The sequence below is a fragment of the Populus euphratica genome, unplaced genomic scaffold (genome assembly GCF_000495115.2).
Source record: "Populus euphratica unplaced genomic scaffold, PopEup_1.0 scaffold49.1, whole genome shotgun sequence".
Taxonomy (NCBI): Eukaryota; Viridiplantae; Streptophyta; class Magnoliopsida; order Malpighiales; family Salicaceae; genus Populus; species Populus euphratica.
The window spans coordinates 822,542-837,881 of NW_011499875.1; the positions used below are offsets into that span (position 1 = coordinate 822,542).

The 15,340-nt window shown below is 33.9% G+C and overlaps 1 protein-coding gene across 1 annotated transcript; it reads right to left on the bottom strand.

The window, feature by feature from the left end:
* Positions 1–11,508, bottom strand: XLG3 (extra-large GTP-binding protein 3). The gene is made up of 9 exons (XM_011029791.1): positions 11,300–11,508; positions 9,481–10,733; positions 9,213–9,350; positions 7,895–7,999; positions 7,623–7,802; positions 6,709–6,886; positions 1,622–1,869; positions 1,231–1,403; positions 1–802 (listed from the first exon to the last, which is right to left on the bottom strand). The coding sequence occupies exons 2-9, from the start codon at positions 10,441–10,443 to the stop codon at positions 208–210; spliced, it is 2,580 nt and encodes an 859-aa protein (XP_011028093.1). The 5' UTR covers positions 10,444–10,733; positions 11,300–11,508; the 3' UTR covers positions 1–207.
* Positions 11,509–15,340: the final 3,832 nt, after the last annotated feature.

Consider the following 15,340-nt stretch of genomic DNA (forward strand, 5'->3'; position numbering starts at 1 on the left):
TTTTCCCACCAGCACGCTCCATAAACGAGAAAGTAGATTGATTCCACCTGATTCCCTCACCAATGTCATCAATAAAAATTGACCTCACAAAGAAAGATCACAAACAAGTGACTTATTTAGAAGGTTTAGGATACTGGTGATGAAATTAATTTCCTTTTTACATGTTCTCTTTAACTATAAAGGAAATGTAAAGAATTCAAGAGCATATCACTCTTGCCTAACAAATGGTGAGGAGCTCATGTCAGTACTGTAGAATGAATCCTCAGCTCCACCATAGTAATTATCCTCTTTCTCCTCATCCCACTTCAGAACCTCCCTTGTGTACTTAAATGCCTCATCAATTGTCACTCGGTCCCTTGCCCTAGCTTGCCATACAAAAAGTTTACGGCCTGTGATGGAAGCATATAAATCTTTAAACTTCATTGCAACATAGTAGTAGGCCTGGTGAGCAAGTGATTGGTTGTTGTGGTGAGCTTGCACCGGACTGAAGTCATTAAACCACTCACAAGCACTTAAGTGCACCCGATTAACTTTCTCTTCAAAGACATCGTACTTGTTAAGTATCAGCACAAAAGGTGTATCCTTAAAGCAAGGGTGCCTAATCATTGTCTCAAATAGCTCCTTGCTTTCTATCATCTTGTTCCGAAGTAGAGATCCAGTGCCACTACTCTCTGGAACAAGCCACATTTGATCGTAGTCACTAAGGGCTACACAGAATACCACTGCTTGAACGTCTTCAAACATTTCCACCCATTTACATCCCTCATTCATTCCCTTTGCATTTACTCTAATCAGTTGATATCTGAAAAAATAAAATCGCAGGCATGAATACTCGAATTCTGCCAGCATAATGAAAGAAAAAGAGCATTGATTTTCAAGTTCAAATGCCATGAACTTGAAGTGTGTTTGTGTGTGCAAAAATTCAAGGTCCAAATATATATGGTGTGTTTCTGAATTTGATGTCTTGTAGAGAGAGAGGGGGAGAGAGAGAGATTCTGACCTTAGATGTGTGCTCTGCCACACAAGGTCAGTTATCATGAAAAGGTGTTAGTTTTCCATGAAGGCATGCTGTCTTTCCATTAAAAAAAAAAAAGGGTCTGAGATAGGGTGCTCACAATGTGAATGCCTCTAGTAAAGTTGAAGAAATCTGTTTATTTTATTTTATTTTTCTGTTTTGTGCTACAGTTGGCATATTTAGGGGGACTACACAGAACAGTATAGAAAACTTACCTGGTCAGAGGTGGGGGTGGAGCATCCAGATTAGTTGTGTATGTTTCAGACATTGGACTGCGATCATCAAGGGAAAATTCGATGAAAGCAAGACCATTCCCTTGGGTGACCCCTTCTGCATAGAGAATATCACGTTCAGAAGGTTCGTATTCATTGCTTGAGATCTCAACAGCCTGAAAGAAAGAAAGCCGCATGATATAGCCATTCAATGACCATGATGGTAATTAAAATTTATCTAGATCAAAATATGTAATAGACATCCATTAAATGCAAGACACCAACAATGTTAGAATCAACAACTTGGTGATTAAAAAGAATTCAGAAATAAACAAATGGCATATTGCAACTGCTAATCTTGTACAACCAACTGATGTAAAATGCAGAATTCTACCCGACTCAAGAAGTACTCAGCAACATCTGGAAGGAAGTGAAGCTCATCTTTTCTTCTATATGTTTCCTGTGTAGCAGGATCTCTCCACACCTCCTCAACTAATGGAGCGTACTCACGTGTTGCTGCAGGGAAGAAAGCATCCAAATCTCCAGTGGCTATAATATCCAGTAGCCAGTCAGAGAAATGCTTCAACCTTGGGTTGATCGAATAGATACAGTGATTAGTTTCACTATGGTCAACATCTCCACCTAGAAAGAGCAAACAAATGATAGCCTCCATCAGATTACTCAAAAGGTTTAGAGTTTAGCTCACTAGAAAAAAAAAAATGCACTGAATTATTTTCCTTCCACCCACCTAAGAAAAAGATAATAATAATCATAACCCCATTAGAACCATTTCATGATAAATTCCTAAAAATAATGTTGAGATTACTGGAAATTGCCCTAACTTGCCGAAGAAGTTAACTCACATGCACTGAAAATCAAAACCTCCAAGCGCTTGCTAGTCAAGAAATGAAATGAAGAGGAGAAATGAAATGCTACCCCGTCACAAGATTTGGGATATCAAATTTTAATCCCTCTATATTACTTAGTTGTGCTCTTTAAGAAGAAGGCAGATTATTTGACTCTCACCTTTCTGAGCACATTATTTAAAGAATATAATTTGATTGAGTTATTGGTTTAATGGAACTTCAATCTGAATTTTTATTGCATACTTGCTTTATGTTGCATGACATTGCATCGTAGCCCCAACGGTTGCATAACATTGCATTGTAGTACATAATGTTTCTTTTGATGAAAATTGGTATATTTTAATTTTTCCTTAAAAAGAGGGCTATCCAATTGTTTGTGCTCAAATAAAATAATATTACATGCACATCCTTAGACAACGGTGCAACACTTAGAATTCATGAAAACAGGAATTCTAGTTAAAACCATACTACAGGTCCTGAAACACAAATTAAATTGGGAAAAAGGAAAAAAACCCATGAGCTAAGTCGTCCTTGTTTCAGCTAGGAAAACCATACTGGGTCTCTAGATTCAAATTTCAAACAAAGAAATCAGTAAATCATCACACGAATTACATTCTCTGTATATGAACACTGGCAATGAATCACGTGGGAACTGGACCCCAGTGACGTAAAACCTATATGACAATCCAACTCAATCACAAAGTGCTTTGCATATTCAGCACACTAAACCTATGTGACATTAAATGGTGCAGGATCTTCGATTACAGAACCTATACTAAGGTTTGCAAATTATAACAGATTTGATAGGTAAGGGCATGGAAAATAGGCTATAGATGGGGATTGGGGTGTGTTTAGCTTAAGGTTGTGCTTAGAAAAGTAAACAAACAAGGAACTAAGGATCAAATAGATTAAAAGAAAGAAAACAAACCTAGCATCACACTAGGGCTCCCAGAAATCATTCCTAAAATAAGATGCATCATACATCTTTGAATGCTGAAAGTTTCAATTTCATTCACTAAAAATCTATCCTCCAGAAGTGAGGTTTACAATTAATATATATAGGCCAATAAGGAGGTGCCCAGGGAGGTTCACCACGGTTTAAACTAGCTGGCAAGTCACTTCCTTAATGCTAAATAAGCTGACTGGTCAACTTCCAAATTACAAAATTACCCTTGACAAAAACAAAAATTGCAGAACAGCCTCCGGCAGTCAGACCCCCCAAAACCATGACCTATTAACTAGTAAAACGTTCTAGGTTAGCCCCAATTAGGATCAAGCCAGACAGACATGCCCGTAGCATTAGATTCCCCCCTTATATAAACTTTCCAGGTACTATATGCATCATGAAACATATGGTCACATTTTTTGAACCATGACATGTTGAACTCATTGGAAAATCATGTTGGCACACAATTGTTTCTTCAGTAAGAGAGGCAAAAGCAGCACGGAAAGAGTTCATGTACAAAATTAAAAGAGGACATATAAATATAAACTCTGGTATAGGATAATCTTCCTCATTCTTAATACTATATATCAGGCGGTTTCTCCATCCTGCGAAAGCACCCTTGACAATGTAAAGCATATGGGATAAAGATGGTGGTTGCTGGCAGAAATTTTTTAGAGGAAGTTTACATGAGTACAGAAGACTCGGGCTATGAAGAGAGTGTGCATTTCAAACAGGAAGCAGAGGTGCATATATACGAAAATTATATGCCCTCAATCGAGAATGAAAGTCCAATCAGATATGGTCCGATAAAGAATCAAGCATTTGTTCATTCAAGCATTAATCAAGCAGTTAATGAAGTGAAATATTCTTTCTTCTTTTCATCAATGAAACCCCTTTCTCCCATACCTTAACTCTCTACTCTTATAAGGAAGTTTTTCATGTAAATCTTTGTTTTATTGTTCTTTTTCCTTGCTTTGTACATTACATTATTGATGCCATTATCCATCCATCCCATGATGTATGCATGATATGGTACATAACAAATATACTCAAAGGAGATTTCATGTAGCCATAGACACTTCACTATTCACTACAATAGTGGAGTGATGTTTATGGCCTTATCAAGAAAAATTGATTGCTTTTGATTCAGGGATGTTTTGGTCTTTTTACACTATTCATTTGCCATTATTGATCTATTAGGGGGTGTTTTCGTCAATTCATCTTTTAATGCTTGGTAAAATAACTTAAATACCTCTAGAATAAAAAATTAAAAAAAAAAGGACTAGCATTGTTGAACAAGATTGTTTTGGTATTTTTACTTTTTAATTGTACAATACAATTACACAATTGTCCCCATTATGTAAACAAGGGTATTGACATCTTTTCCTGAAGGTTTTTTTGTGATTAATGGGGTTGGTCAAGAGTGATGGAGTAATTGAACATTTAATTACTATTTTCTATTCAAAAAGCTATTGGCATGTGATGTACGCTCGCAAGCATGTGGAAGGCGCCACACATTTTTGGCGGCGCATGGCGCCTCTGGGTGGTGAAAAATCATTTTTTGCCGTCTCATTTCATGCTCTGGCATGTACTCTTCCTTTATGGCCAGCACATGTCATCTAAAGATAGTCAGTTTATCACTGGTAGCCATTTCTTTTTTTCCCTTTCATTTCTCTCCTGCATAGAGAGATGCACTCTAGTCCGTATTTTTATTACTTTTTCAGTTTCAGTCCTGTTAGTTTTGATTGTTTATTTTTTTCATTTTCCCTTTCGTTAAATTTTTATGATTTTTCAATTTAATCTTTCAATTCTAATTTCTATATATAATATTTTTCGGTTTGGTCCATCTACTATTGATTTCTTTTTTTGTTCCTTTCTTTCTTTTGTCAAAGTTTTTATGCTTTCAATTTTATCCTTCAAGTCAATTTTATGTTTTTTCAATGATAAAAAAAAAAAATTCAATTTGGTCTTTCTTCTTTTGATTTCTTGGTTTTTTTTCTTCACCCTTTTATCAAAGTTTTTATGATTTTCAATTTTATCCTTCAAATCAAATTTATGACTTTTGTTTTTTCAACAACAACAATAATAATAGTGGTAATGATGATAGTTTATTATGATTGTAATTGTGTTAATGATAGTAATGATTGTGATCATAATATTAATAATTGTGATCATAATTAAAACAACAAAAACAACAATGATAGTAATGATAGTAGTAATAGTAATAGTGATGATAATAATAATAATAATAATAATAATAATAATAACAATAATAGTAATTTTATGGTGGTGTTATTAAAATTTTTTTATCAATTGTTCTTTTGAATAAGTGTTATTCCTTTTTTATTTAGTTCTTCAATTTCAATTTTTCATGTCTTTTTTTTATTTGATCCTTATTCTTTGGATTTTTTTTTCCTTGACCCTTTTATAAAAGTTTTATTGGTTTTTTATCTCACTCTTCAATCTAGATTTAAGTTGTGTTATTTTTTCTCAATTTTTTCCTCACTCTTTTATTTTTTTCCTTTTTGCTTAAGTTATTTTTCTTTTTAATTAAACCCTCCAATTGAAAATTTAGCTGCCCTCTAATTTATTTTTTATTTAGATTTTCACCCTTGTTCTTTTAATTAATATTTTTTATTTTAAATCTTTTAGTATAGTTAATTTCCCCCCGGGTTAAGTTCTTTCGTGTTTGTTGACCCGGTCCAATTTTTTCATCTTTTTTAATCCAATTTCATGTTTCCATTGTTTTTTTTTCCAAGGTATCGTAGTCCCGTATGAAATTCATAAACCGTTCATATCTGGCACTCATGGAGGCCAATCTTAAGTGTTGGAAGCTACTGCTAAGGTACTCCCCCTCATCTAGAAAGGATAGGCAATTGAGAGAGAATAGGGCAAGGGACCGCTTGGAAGAAGCACCTTTCCTGTGCGTGTTAATTTTTTTTGAAAAAAAAATCCGCTTAAAATCATTGTCTTTTCTTTTACCATCTAATTAAAATAAAACCAACTCATTAATCTCTATTTGTGTTATACATCAAGCAGTTAATTTCTCTTATTTCTTTAGAACATGTTAGCATCACCTAGACATCATTTTTCATGAATAAAATACAGACCGTTTGCATCACTTAATATCGTTTTTTCAGAAAAAATACGAACTTGTAGCGTAGCACAAGCCCATGCCTAGTTGCCACTAAATCTTATGGCATGCAATAACAGTGTCGTTTCCTTCATTGAGCATTTTGTAGAGCTAATCAGAACCAACCTCCCTCTCTCATGTTAAAAATATCTCATCTGAATGTTCTCTACATTAACGTTATAAGTAAATTATAATGGAAGTTTCTTTTCTAATAAGATGAATACATTACTCCTATTTTATGTTGTGAATTGAACAATTTTTAAGCATCAATAATATTATAATTTTAATTTTTAAGGGACTTTATAAAAAAGAATCTTGAATGAAACTTGTTAATTTTTCTATGTATGCCAAAAATTAATTTAGTTAGCATCTAAATCTTGGGTTTTACAATTTCAGTTTATGAACTCCCCAAAAATTTAATATTAAAAAGTGATTGTTCTAGGCTTTTATTGAATAAATATTTGATAACCTACAATTATAGAATATACCCAAGAATTTTAATGCCTGAAAAGAAAAACTAGAAATTAAGATATTACCTGCTTCTAAGTTTTGGTCTCTGTCACCAAGCGACTTCATCCAAGAGGCTTCCTCCTCCTCAAAGCGCTCCCGCCCATCAAGCAAAATGCTAAGATATCTGTACATATTGCTCTGGATCATCAACTTGATATCTTGCAAATCTTCTGCAGTAAACTTGCCCCCGTACAAAAATTTGGCCTGTTTAAGGGACGCATAATGCACATCAAGAAAGATATCAGTGATCATAAAAAGACATTTCAAGTTCTAGCACGGGGCTTTAGTAAAAATGACTAGAAATTTTGCATCTTATCGAACTCAGGTTGAGTTGTAATTCTATTGAAAAATGCAAGAGAGAGCCTGATCTTTATCCTACATGCATCGAGCCCATGATATCTCAAGTTCTTCACTCTATCTTAGCGAAATATGATTGGTAAAAAGTTTTGTTTGCATCACTTGAAGTTGACTAGTAATGCATAGTTTAAATAGAATTCAGTAAATGGCTCAAAACTTGAACAAGGTAATACAACACCCAATGCAATCAATGAACTTGTTGCTCCAATTAAGTTTGACTTCGAGTAAGAAACAAATTATCAAAATGAAGTTGCTAATTGGACATGACAACTCTTACAAACAAAAATGATAACTAATCATTTGGATAACCATCCCATGTGACAAGAACAAAAACCTCAAAATAACCACATTAAGATGGAAATTTGAACACAAATACAGGAAAATTTGTGTTTCAGAAACCTTAACCAACTCATAAAAGGTTATATTTACCAAGTGTCAACCCCCTAACAATGAGTTCTTAATTAGATGGGCAGATAGAGCCCATGCTAAGAATTTCAGATCCACTTCAAATGTGTGATGAAAATTTTACAGTTGACTACTCTCTAGACCATAGCCAATCAAAGCACCAACGGAAAGGCCATACCTGCTTGAAGATAGTGCTAGTTCCAGAGCCTTGAATCCCAAGTAGAAGAAGTTTCTGTACTTTTTTCTGCTCTAGATAATTTGGAACAGTGGTGTAATTGCTGGCCTCATCTCTCTGTCCATGAGGTTGACCAAGGGGCATAGGCAAAGAGAAAAGTGTACTAACAATCCTAGTTGATGCCTGTCTAGCAAAGAGCAAATCCAAATGATCAACACAGGACCTATGATTTTATACTGACCACAAACATCTAATAAGGAGTTTCCAGCACGTACCTTCTCCCAAATATTTCCCCTGATATTATTCTGACCTTCCTCTTCATAACGACCATCATCATAGACCCAGAAATGAGTGTCTCGAGGACACTGCACCTTCGCCAGCTAAAACATTAGGAAACCAGGTTAGCTATTGCGTTGGACATGAACCAGAGTGACTAAAAACACAGACAATACACAATAATACATCTACTCAGTAAGGAAGACCAATCCAAAAACTCAGTCTAGCTATGGTAGCGACCAATTATGCCCACAAGAACACTTTTAGGAAATAAAGTATTGATGTGCAACATCAATAATACACTACTAAACATTCACAAGCTGGGCTCAAGTATAAGGTTAAGCTGTTCTCCAGCTATGACTGAAATTGGGCATCATAACCAAGCAGTGACCATGCTGAATTCAACTAGCATGAAGCATTATTTGGCTCGTCTGCATCCACAGCTACTATCTCTCCATGGCATACTTTCTAGCCTTCACCAAGCTACATGCATTCCTAACCTCTGTTTAGAGATTCTCTATCTGGACACTCATTAGCATCCCTAAAGGTGACAATATATTCAAGGCCTACAGTCTATATTTAAACATGCATGAACTACATGCTGCAGCTTCATGACTGCTTATACTTGTACGAGCATTGCATTCTTCATTTATGGGAACAGAGCTTTAGACCACTTTGGAAGGGGATATACAATAATTGTAGGAATTCATAAGACATTGTCATTTTAACATATCTAGTTTTTCCTGTAAACAGAAAATGGTAACACAATTTATTAACAGTATCAACTTAAGATTTCAACCTACAACCTACCACCCTGCTCATCTTTTGTCAATGCTGAGTGCAAATGAAAATGTCAGCAATAAAAAATAAAATAAAATAAAAAACAAGGCATTGTCCAATTTCCTCCAGGAAAAATTGTAGATTTAAAGCAAAATTGAAATCAGAAAGTTCCCTTCCAAGCATTTGTAGTCAGCAATTAAAATAGGAAAGAGTGATTGAAATAGTTTTTCTGTAAATGGAAGTGCCTAACAAATCCTATTACTTTATTAACTACACAAGAAAACTTGACAAATCCAATATTTTGTTAACTAAGTGAGAGAACTTGGGATAAGAACAACAAGCCTAAATGAGGTTGAATACTGACAACCCAAAATGATTATCAAAATGTAGATACACAAGAGGAATGTGCACTGAAGTTCATGAAAGCAAAGGATAAAAATCAAATCCCAAACTACCTAGCAGTTATTTTCATTTATCTAGCAAGAATCTAAATGTTGCATCACACGCCAGTACAAGAATAACTGGATGAAGACTTACTTTTAGAACCCTCAGTTCAAGTTTGGTTATTTCCCGACCATTAATGTAAACCTCTGTGCGACCATTGCTTGCATCAGGGCTGAGTTTCCCTGTGAAATTTAAGTTCGAACTAATGATTCTATCTGGTTTTTCTCCCTCCTGCAAAATAGCAAGTAAAAACCTTTAATTCATGCTAGCCTGAAGGAATTTAATTTTTTTTCCCCACAAGATCAGGTGGAAAAAGACCTGATTGATATTTTCTCAATTTGAATTTTAAAATTCAACTCACCTTTCCCCAAAGACCAGATTCCTTGTCATACCAATATCTACCAGGTTTCAATTTCCGCGGAGGTAATAGGCATCCAAGTAATTCAGACATCTCTTCTGGTTTCAGAGGATATCCATTCACAATCAACTGCTCTGGCCGAAGCTGATTAGCCGAACATTCTTTCTCTGCTTTCATAATATGCTTGACTTCCAAAGGACTGAGTAATCGTGATAAAACCCTTGAATGCTTGCCCAACTTTGACCTCTTTGATTCATCAATTGGTTGACCAATGCATGTCACACACTTGCGCCCTTCAGGCATAGATCCCATGGCTCGAAGCACGCAATTGCTGCAATACTTAGCATCACAAACCAAGCACGATTCCTTGGTTTCCCACCTCCCCTTTCCACACCTGTAACAAACCCTACTTTTTTTCTTCTTCTTTTCCTTTGAAACTCCAACGTACCCTGGATAATCTAGCTTCTCTACATCTTTCCTCTCAGATCGATCAACAGTGTTAAATTTAACAACCGGCACTCTCTTTACTTCATTAGCCATGTGTTTTGGAGGATGACTAAGAGAATTTTGGACCGACCCTGGAGAAGCTGAAGCTGAAGCAGAAGAAAATTCAGGGTTTTGCAAGACAGACACTACTGACTCTGAGCTTGCTGATATTCTAGGACTTTGATTAGGTGAACCAGTGACACCAGCTATTTGAGACACGGGTAAAGGTATTTGTTCAATTACTGGAGGACCTGAATTTGAAACCAATCTTTGTGATTCTGAAAGCGGTTCTGCAGTCAGGATCACATGAGAAATTACATCAAGAGGTTCAACTTTCGGGACATCATAAGAGACTGGTGGGCCATCATACACCATCGCTATAGAATAATCAAGCTTAGTCTCATCTTCAGGGAGAGGAACTCCTGGAGGAAGCATCTTTCTCACCAATTCCCGCCAGCTCTCTCCCTCTCTGCTTTCCATTTCTTCAACTATAACACCAGTTAACTATAGTCTTTACCTCCAATATCAACTAATAACTTCTCAAGAATCACTCATATCCAAATTAAGAAAATGCAACTTCATGGAACTGCTACCAACAAGCAAACCATTAATGTTGCAGCAAACAAAAGATCCAAAAAAAAAACCACTTTAAAAAGTTGAATGGCAGATTGTAGGCGATAATCTTGATGAGGACTTGGAATCAAAACCAGAAATAATCAAGCAGCCGCAATCAACAGTCGTATACCCCCACCTGGGTCAGCCTTTGAAGCCTTCATATTTGAACGAATAAATCACAAACTGATCAATAAGTTGATCCAAATTCAGATTAACATGAACCAAATTCAACCATATCAAAGAAGAACCAGTTTATGCAAATACCATCTGAGCTTAAATCATGTCAAAGTCAAAAAAAGAAAAAATCAAGCTGAAATGTATCCAAACTCGGTACTTTTAGAGTCAATGCATGAGCTTTCAACAAAAACAGCCAAACCCCAAATTAAATCAAATCAAGTTACAGTCAAAATCAAATAGCAAAACTGGAATTTCCCATCTGTCTTCAAGCTTTAAATTACCAGAAAATAAACCATTTTTACTAAGTCCAAAGTTAGAAAATCAAAGTTCATACAGCAAGAACTAGTCACTAAGTTCCTAAGAACTTTAAGAACCAATGAATAATCCAATACAAAAGAAAAGAAAAACCAACCAAGAAAGGAATCCAGAAAAGGGAATCTGATAAATGCCCGTGAGCATAAACTTTCAAGTTTTTCTAAAGTGATAGAGCGCAAAGAGAGAGGAATAAAGACTTTAGAGAGGGGGGGAGAGAGAGAGAGAGTACCTGAACAAAGGGACGGAATGAGAGAGAACTTGAGAAAAATCTATGAAGAAGAAGAAGGCACTGAGCTTTCCGAACCACTATTTCTAATTCTGCTTCTACTGCTAACTAGTATGCTTTGAAGAAACCAAAAGGACAGAGAACGAAGAGCATTAAGCTTTTTAGCGCTCCATTTTTATGCGGAGCGGGAGTGATATACAGTACAGGTGATGATTGGGTGAAAACTACAGATAGATAGAGAAGAAGGAAATTGTGGGTCCCATAGAAGGAACAGTGGGGCCATACCTCATTTTTGTTTTGAGTCCTGTATTTTCTTAAGGATAATACCACGGAGTTTTTTTCTTAAATATTAGATAAAAAACTTTAAGACTGTGGTAAATATTTTGTTTTAAAATATTTTTTATTTAAAAATAATTTAAAACAATATTTTTTATTTTTTATAATTTAATTTTAATATATTCAAAAATAAAATAAATTTTAAACAAACAATATTTTAACTTCACTACCTAATAACACCCGCTTAATTATGGATTTATAAATGCAGGCATTATATGCGCGGTCAGCTGTGCAGCTCTCACACGCGTGATCTTAAAATTTAGAGGCCCTTTTTCATCCTCTTTGACTTTTTAAAAAATAAATAATAAACTCAACGAGTCATATTTAATATAATTAAATAAACTCAATCCACCTGCAATTCAATTTCACATAGATAATCTCAATTAATTCTATATATTAATAAAATCAATTATCATAACATTTAAATATATCATTTAACTATTCTATATAATACCTAATATATAACAAAAGAAAATATAAAAACATTAAAAAACATTATTATTTTTAAATACAATTAGAATGCACTCCCAGAAAGTTTTTAGATAAAATAGATTTTAATTTCTTTTCTGTCACAGTAATCAGACGCCAAAAAGGACGATAGTGGGGACGGGCAGCGTCGTCACAGTAATCAGACGCCAAAAAGGACGGGCAGTGGGGAGCTCGTGGGCGTGGTGGATAGACATGTCATTGTCAGCGTGGAGGGGACGGAAAGGAAACGCGCACACGACCAAGATATTATTGTTTTCTTTCCGTCTGCGGTTGACTGTTAATTCGGCACGCGCGTTAAGGGAGCGTTGCGTGGCGAGTAGGGGCCAGATTTGGGATCAGCATGAGCTCTACTGTAATAATTATAGCTTATCTAGTTGCCTTGCCGGTCTTTAACTTAACAAAAAAACAATGCTTCCAAGATATCAATGACTACCTCTTTGTATTTCTCAGCAATCGTAGGTAAATGCGAAAAAAATTGTAATAATGGGTGGGTAGCTGTGTTACGTATTAGTATTTTTTTGGCTTATTTTTCAGAAAAATATTTATAAATATAAAGAAAAGAATATAAAATTTTTGAATCACAAGAAATAATAAGACTTAAAATTTCTTTTATTTGTTCTCTTTATATTTTTTTAAAATATATTTCATAAAATAACTAATAATATATAACTAATTACTGCGGAATATAATAAAATTACTCACCATTATAAATAACTACATACTGCATTCATGAGGCAGCACTAAAAGAAAGAAAAAAAAGAGACTAAATTTCACTAGCACAGCTAAAAAAAAAGTTATTTTAACTTTAAGAGATGCATTTTAATTGATAAAGAGATTTTTAATTTATTTTTTATTAGTTGGAGTAATATAAATTTTAAAATTATTAAAAATTTATATAATTATTAATTTTAAAATTTTAAAAGATTAATTAAAGTATGCGTAAACTGATCCGATACCAATTATTATAAAAAAATCTAGAAAATAAAAGTTTTATTGTTTGGTAATTACATTAAAATCAACTGTTGGTGATTTATTTATAAAATCCAAGATCATGAAAGTAGAGAGAAATGAAAATGTCATCGTAGATTGGTAATAAAAATCATATTTGTATTCAAATCAGCGGTTGCGAGCTTGTTGATGCTACCCGGAAACACCAGAATGTTAGATTACATGATTAAGAGTTTTTACTGGTTATTAAGTTTGACAGCGAGTAAAAAGGGGGGGAATAAAATAAAACTCCAATCTCATTTGTGTTGTGCTGTCCAATCAGCATCTGGAGGGAATACGGAGGAGACAGTAATTAGTGCAAGTTCGGACCCACCCGGGTCAGACCACGAGCACCGGGCGACCCCGTGAGGGCGCGCGCGCTTATTACATTATTGGGTCTTCGGGTCCCAGCATCCGGCGGCGTATTTGAATCTACAAGCTACAGCCCTGAGAGCTTCCCATTGCACTTTTCAATGTCTCGAGTTTTCCTTTTCTTACATTACTCAGGACTTGTCAACTTAACGTGGCTAAAAAAAAATATTGACTTGTTTAAAAAAAAGATAAATTTAGCGCTAATTAATTTTTAAAATTTATTTTTACTATACATGAATCTTATATTAGAACAATTAAAATAAATTATTAAATTCAATTAAAAATTAATTGAATATGATAAGATAAAATTAAAAAAATAAAGTGACTAAAAATTTAAAGAATAAAAAAACATTACGGATTTCCTTTACAATTCATAATGAATTATGTCTATTTTTTATAGTTTTATTATTTAAAAAAATATGCATAACATTTCATATTTTCTTTCATTCATGTTAGTGATTGTTAGTGATTACATATATTATTTAATTTTGAGAAACTAAGGTATAATTATTGCAGGAAATTTCAACAAAAAAATATAAATTAAACTTGACATTAAAAAATATGGCCCTCTTTTCTAATTTGGAGGGAGCCAACACGTGAACCAAGAAAATTAAAAAAAAATGGCCCTCTTTTCTAATTTGGAGGGAGCCAGACATGTGAACCAAGAAAATTAAAAAAAAAAAGTGAGGAAAAGAAAGAAAAATGGTTTTAGTTTTTTTAATTAATTGTTTTGGAGTACAAGGGTTGGCAATTCGAGCTTTTTTATTCTAATCAAGAGGTCAAAAACCACCACGATGTAACCTATTATCCTTTATAAAAAAAGGAAAAAAAGGTGGAGAATCTCCGTTCTGAAACGGCGGGTAATCACTTGCCCGACGGCGCACAACAAATCTATTTATTATTCCATTTAGATCACAGGTCAACTGGCACACAAGGTTTGGTATGAGATTCGGCACTCGGCTCTTCTTGCATCTGTCGCTTCTTCTTTGAGATATCTTTATATATTTTTTGGATGGGTTCTTGCTTGGACTATTAATCGATGTGGGAATCCAGCACATCATGATCGACCTCATGATACGAGAAATTGGTGCAGTTGGGGTTACTCCATCATGTTATGTGATTCACGTGAACCACTATCTAATATATCATATACTAAAAGATTTGGGGTCCCTCGAGGTCAATCTTTTTATATAAAAAAAAAATTGATTTTTTGTTTTCACTCAACTAGATCATTATATGATCAAATTAGATAGAATTATTCTTTAAATCACGATAAACATATCAAATTAAAAGAAAAAAGGGAATGGTTTTTAAAACTTGGAGATAAAATATGCATAATCTCAAATTCTTGCCAAATTTTATTTTGATTTTAAAATTTATTTTATTTAATTTTCATTGTTTGTCAGTGAGAAAGGAAATAATAAGCTGCTTTAAAATGATAATGAGAGAGAAAATCAACTAGTTATTTTTAAAGTTTATGGTTCTATTTAATGAAAAGAGATTAAAAATAATAGTTTTTTTCTCTAAGAATTTCTAAAAAGAAAAATCAAGTTTCATTTTTATTTTTATTTTATTTTAAATTTTTTAGGTTGATATGTGGTTTTTGAAAGGTTTTTTTATAGTATTTTTAGGTAAAAAAAAGTTGAAAAATAAATTTTTAACCCAAAAAATCTTTCTCCTTATTTTTTCAACCATCACAATTACTGTTGGAATATGAATTGTAATTTTTATAGATTACATGTTTTTTTCTATGATAATTAATACATCGTGTGTTATTTTTTTTTTAAAAAAAACTAAAAGGTAAATAATATATTGTCTACCCATGATTAATTAGGCATAGGGGCGGGGGCTAGGCATCTT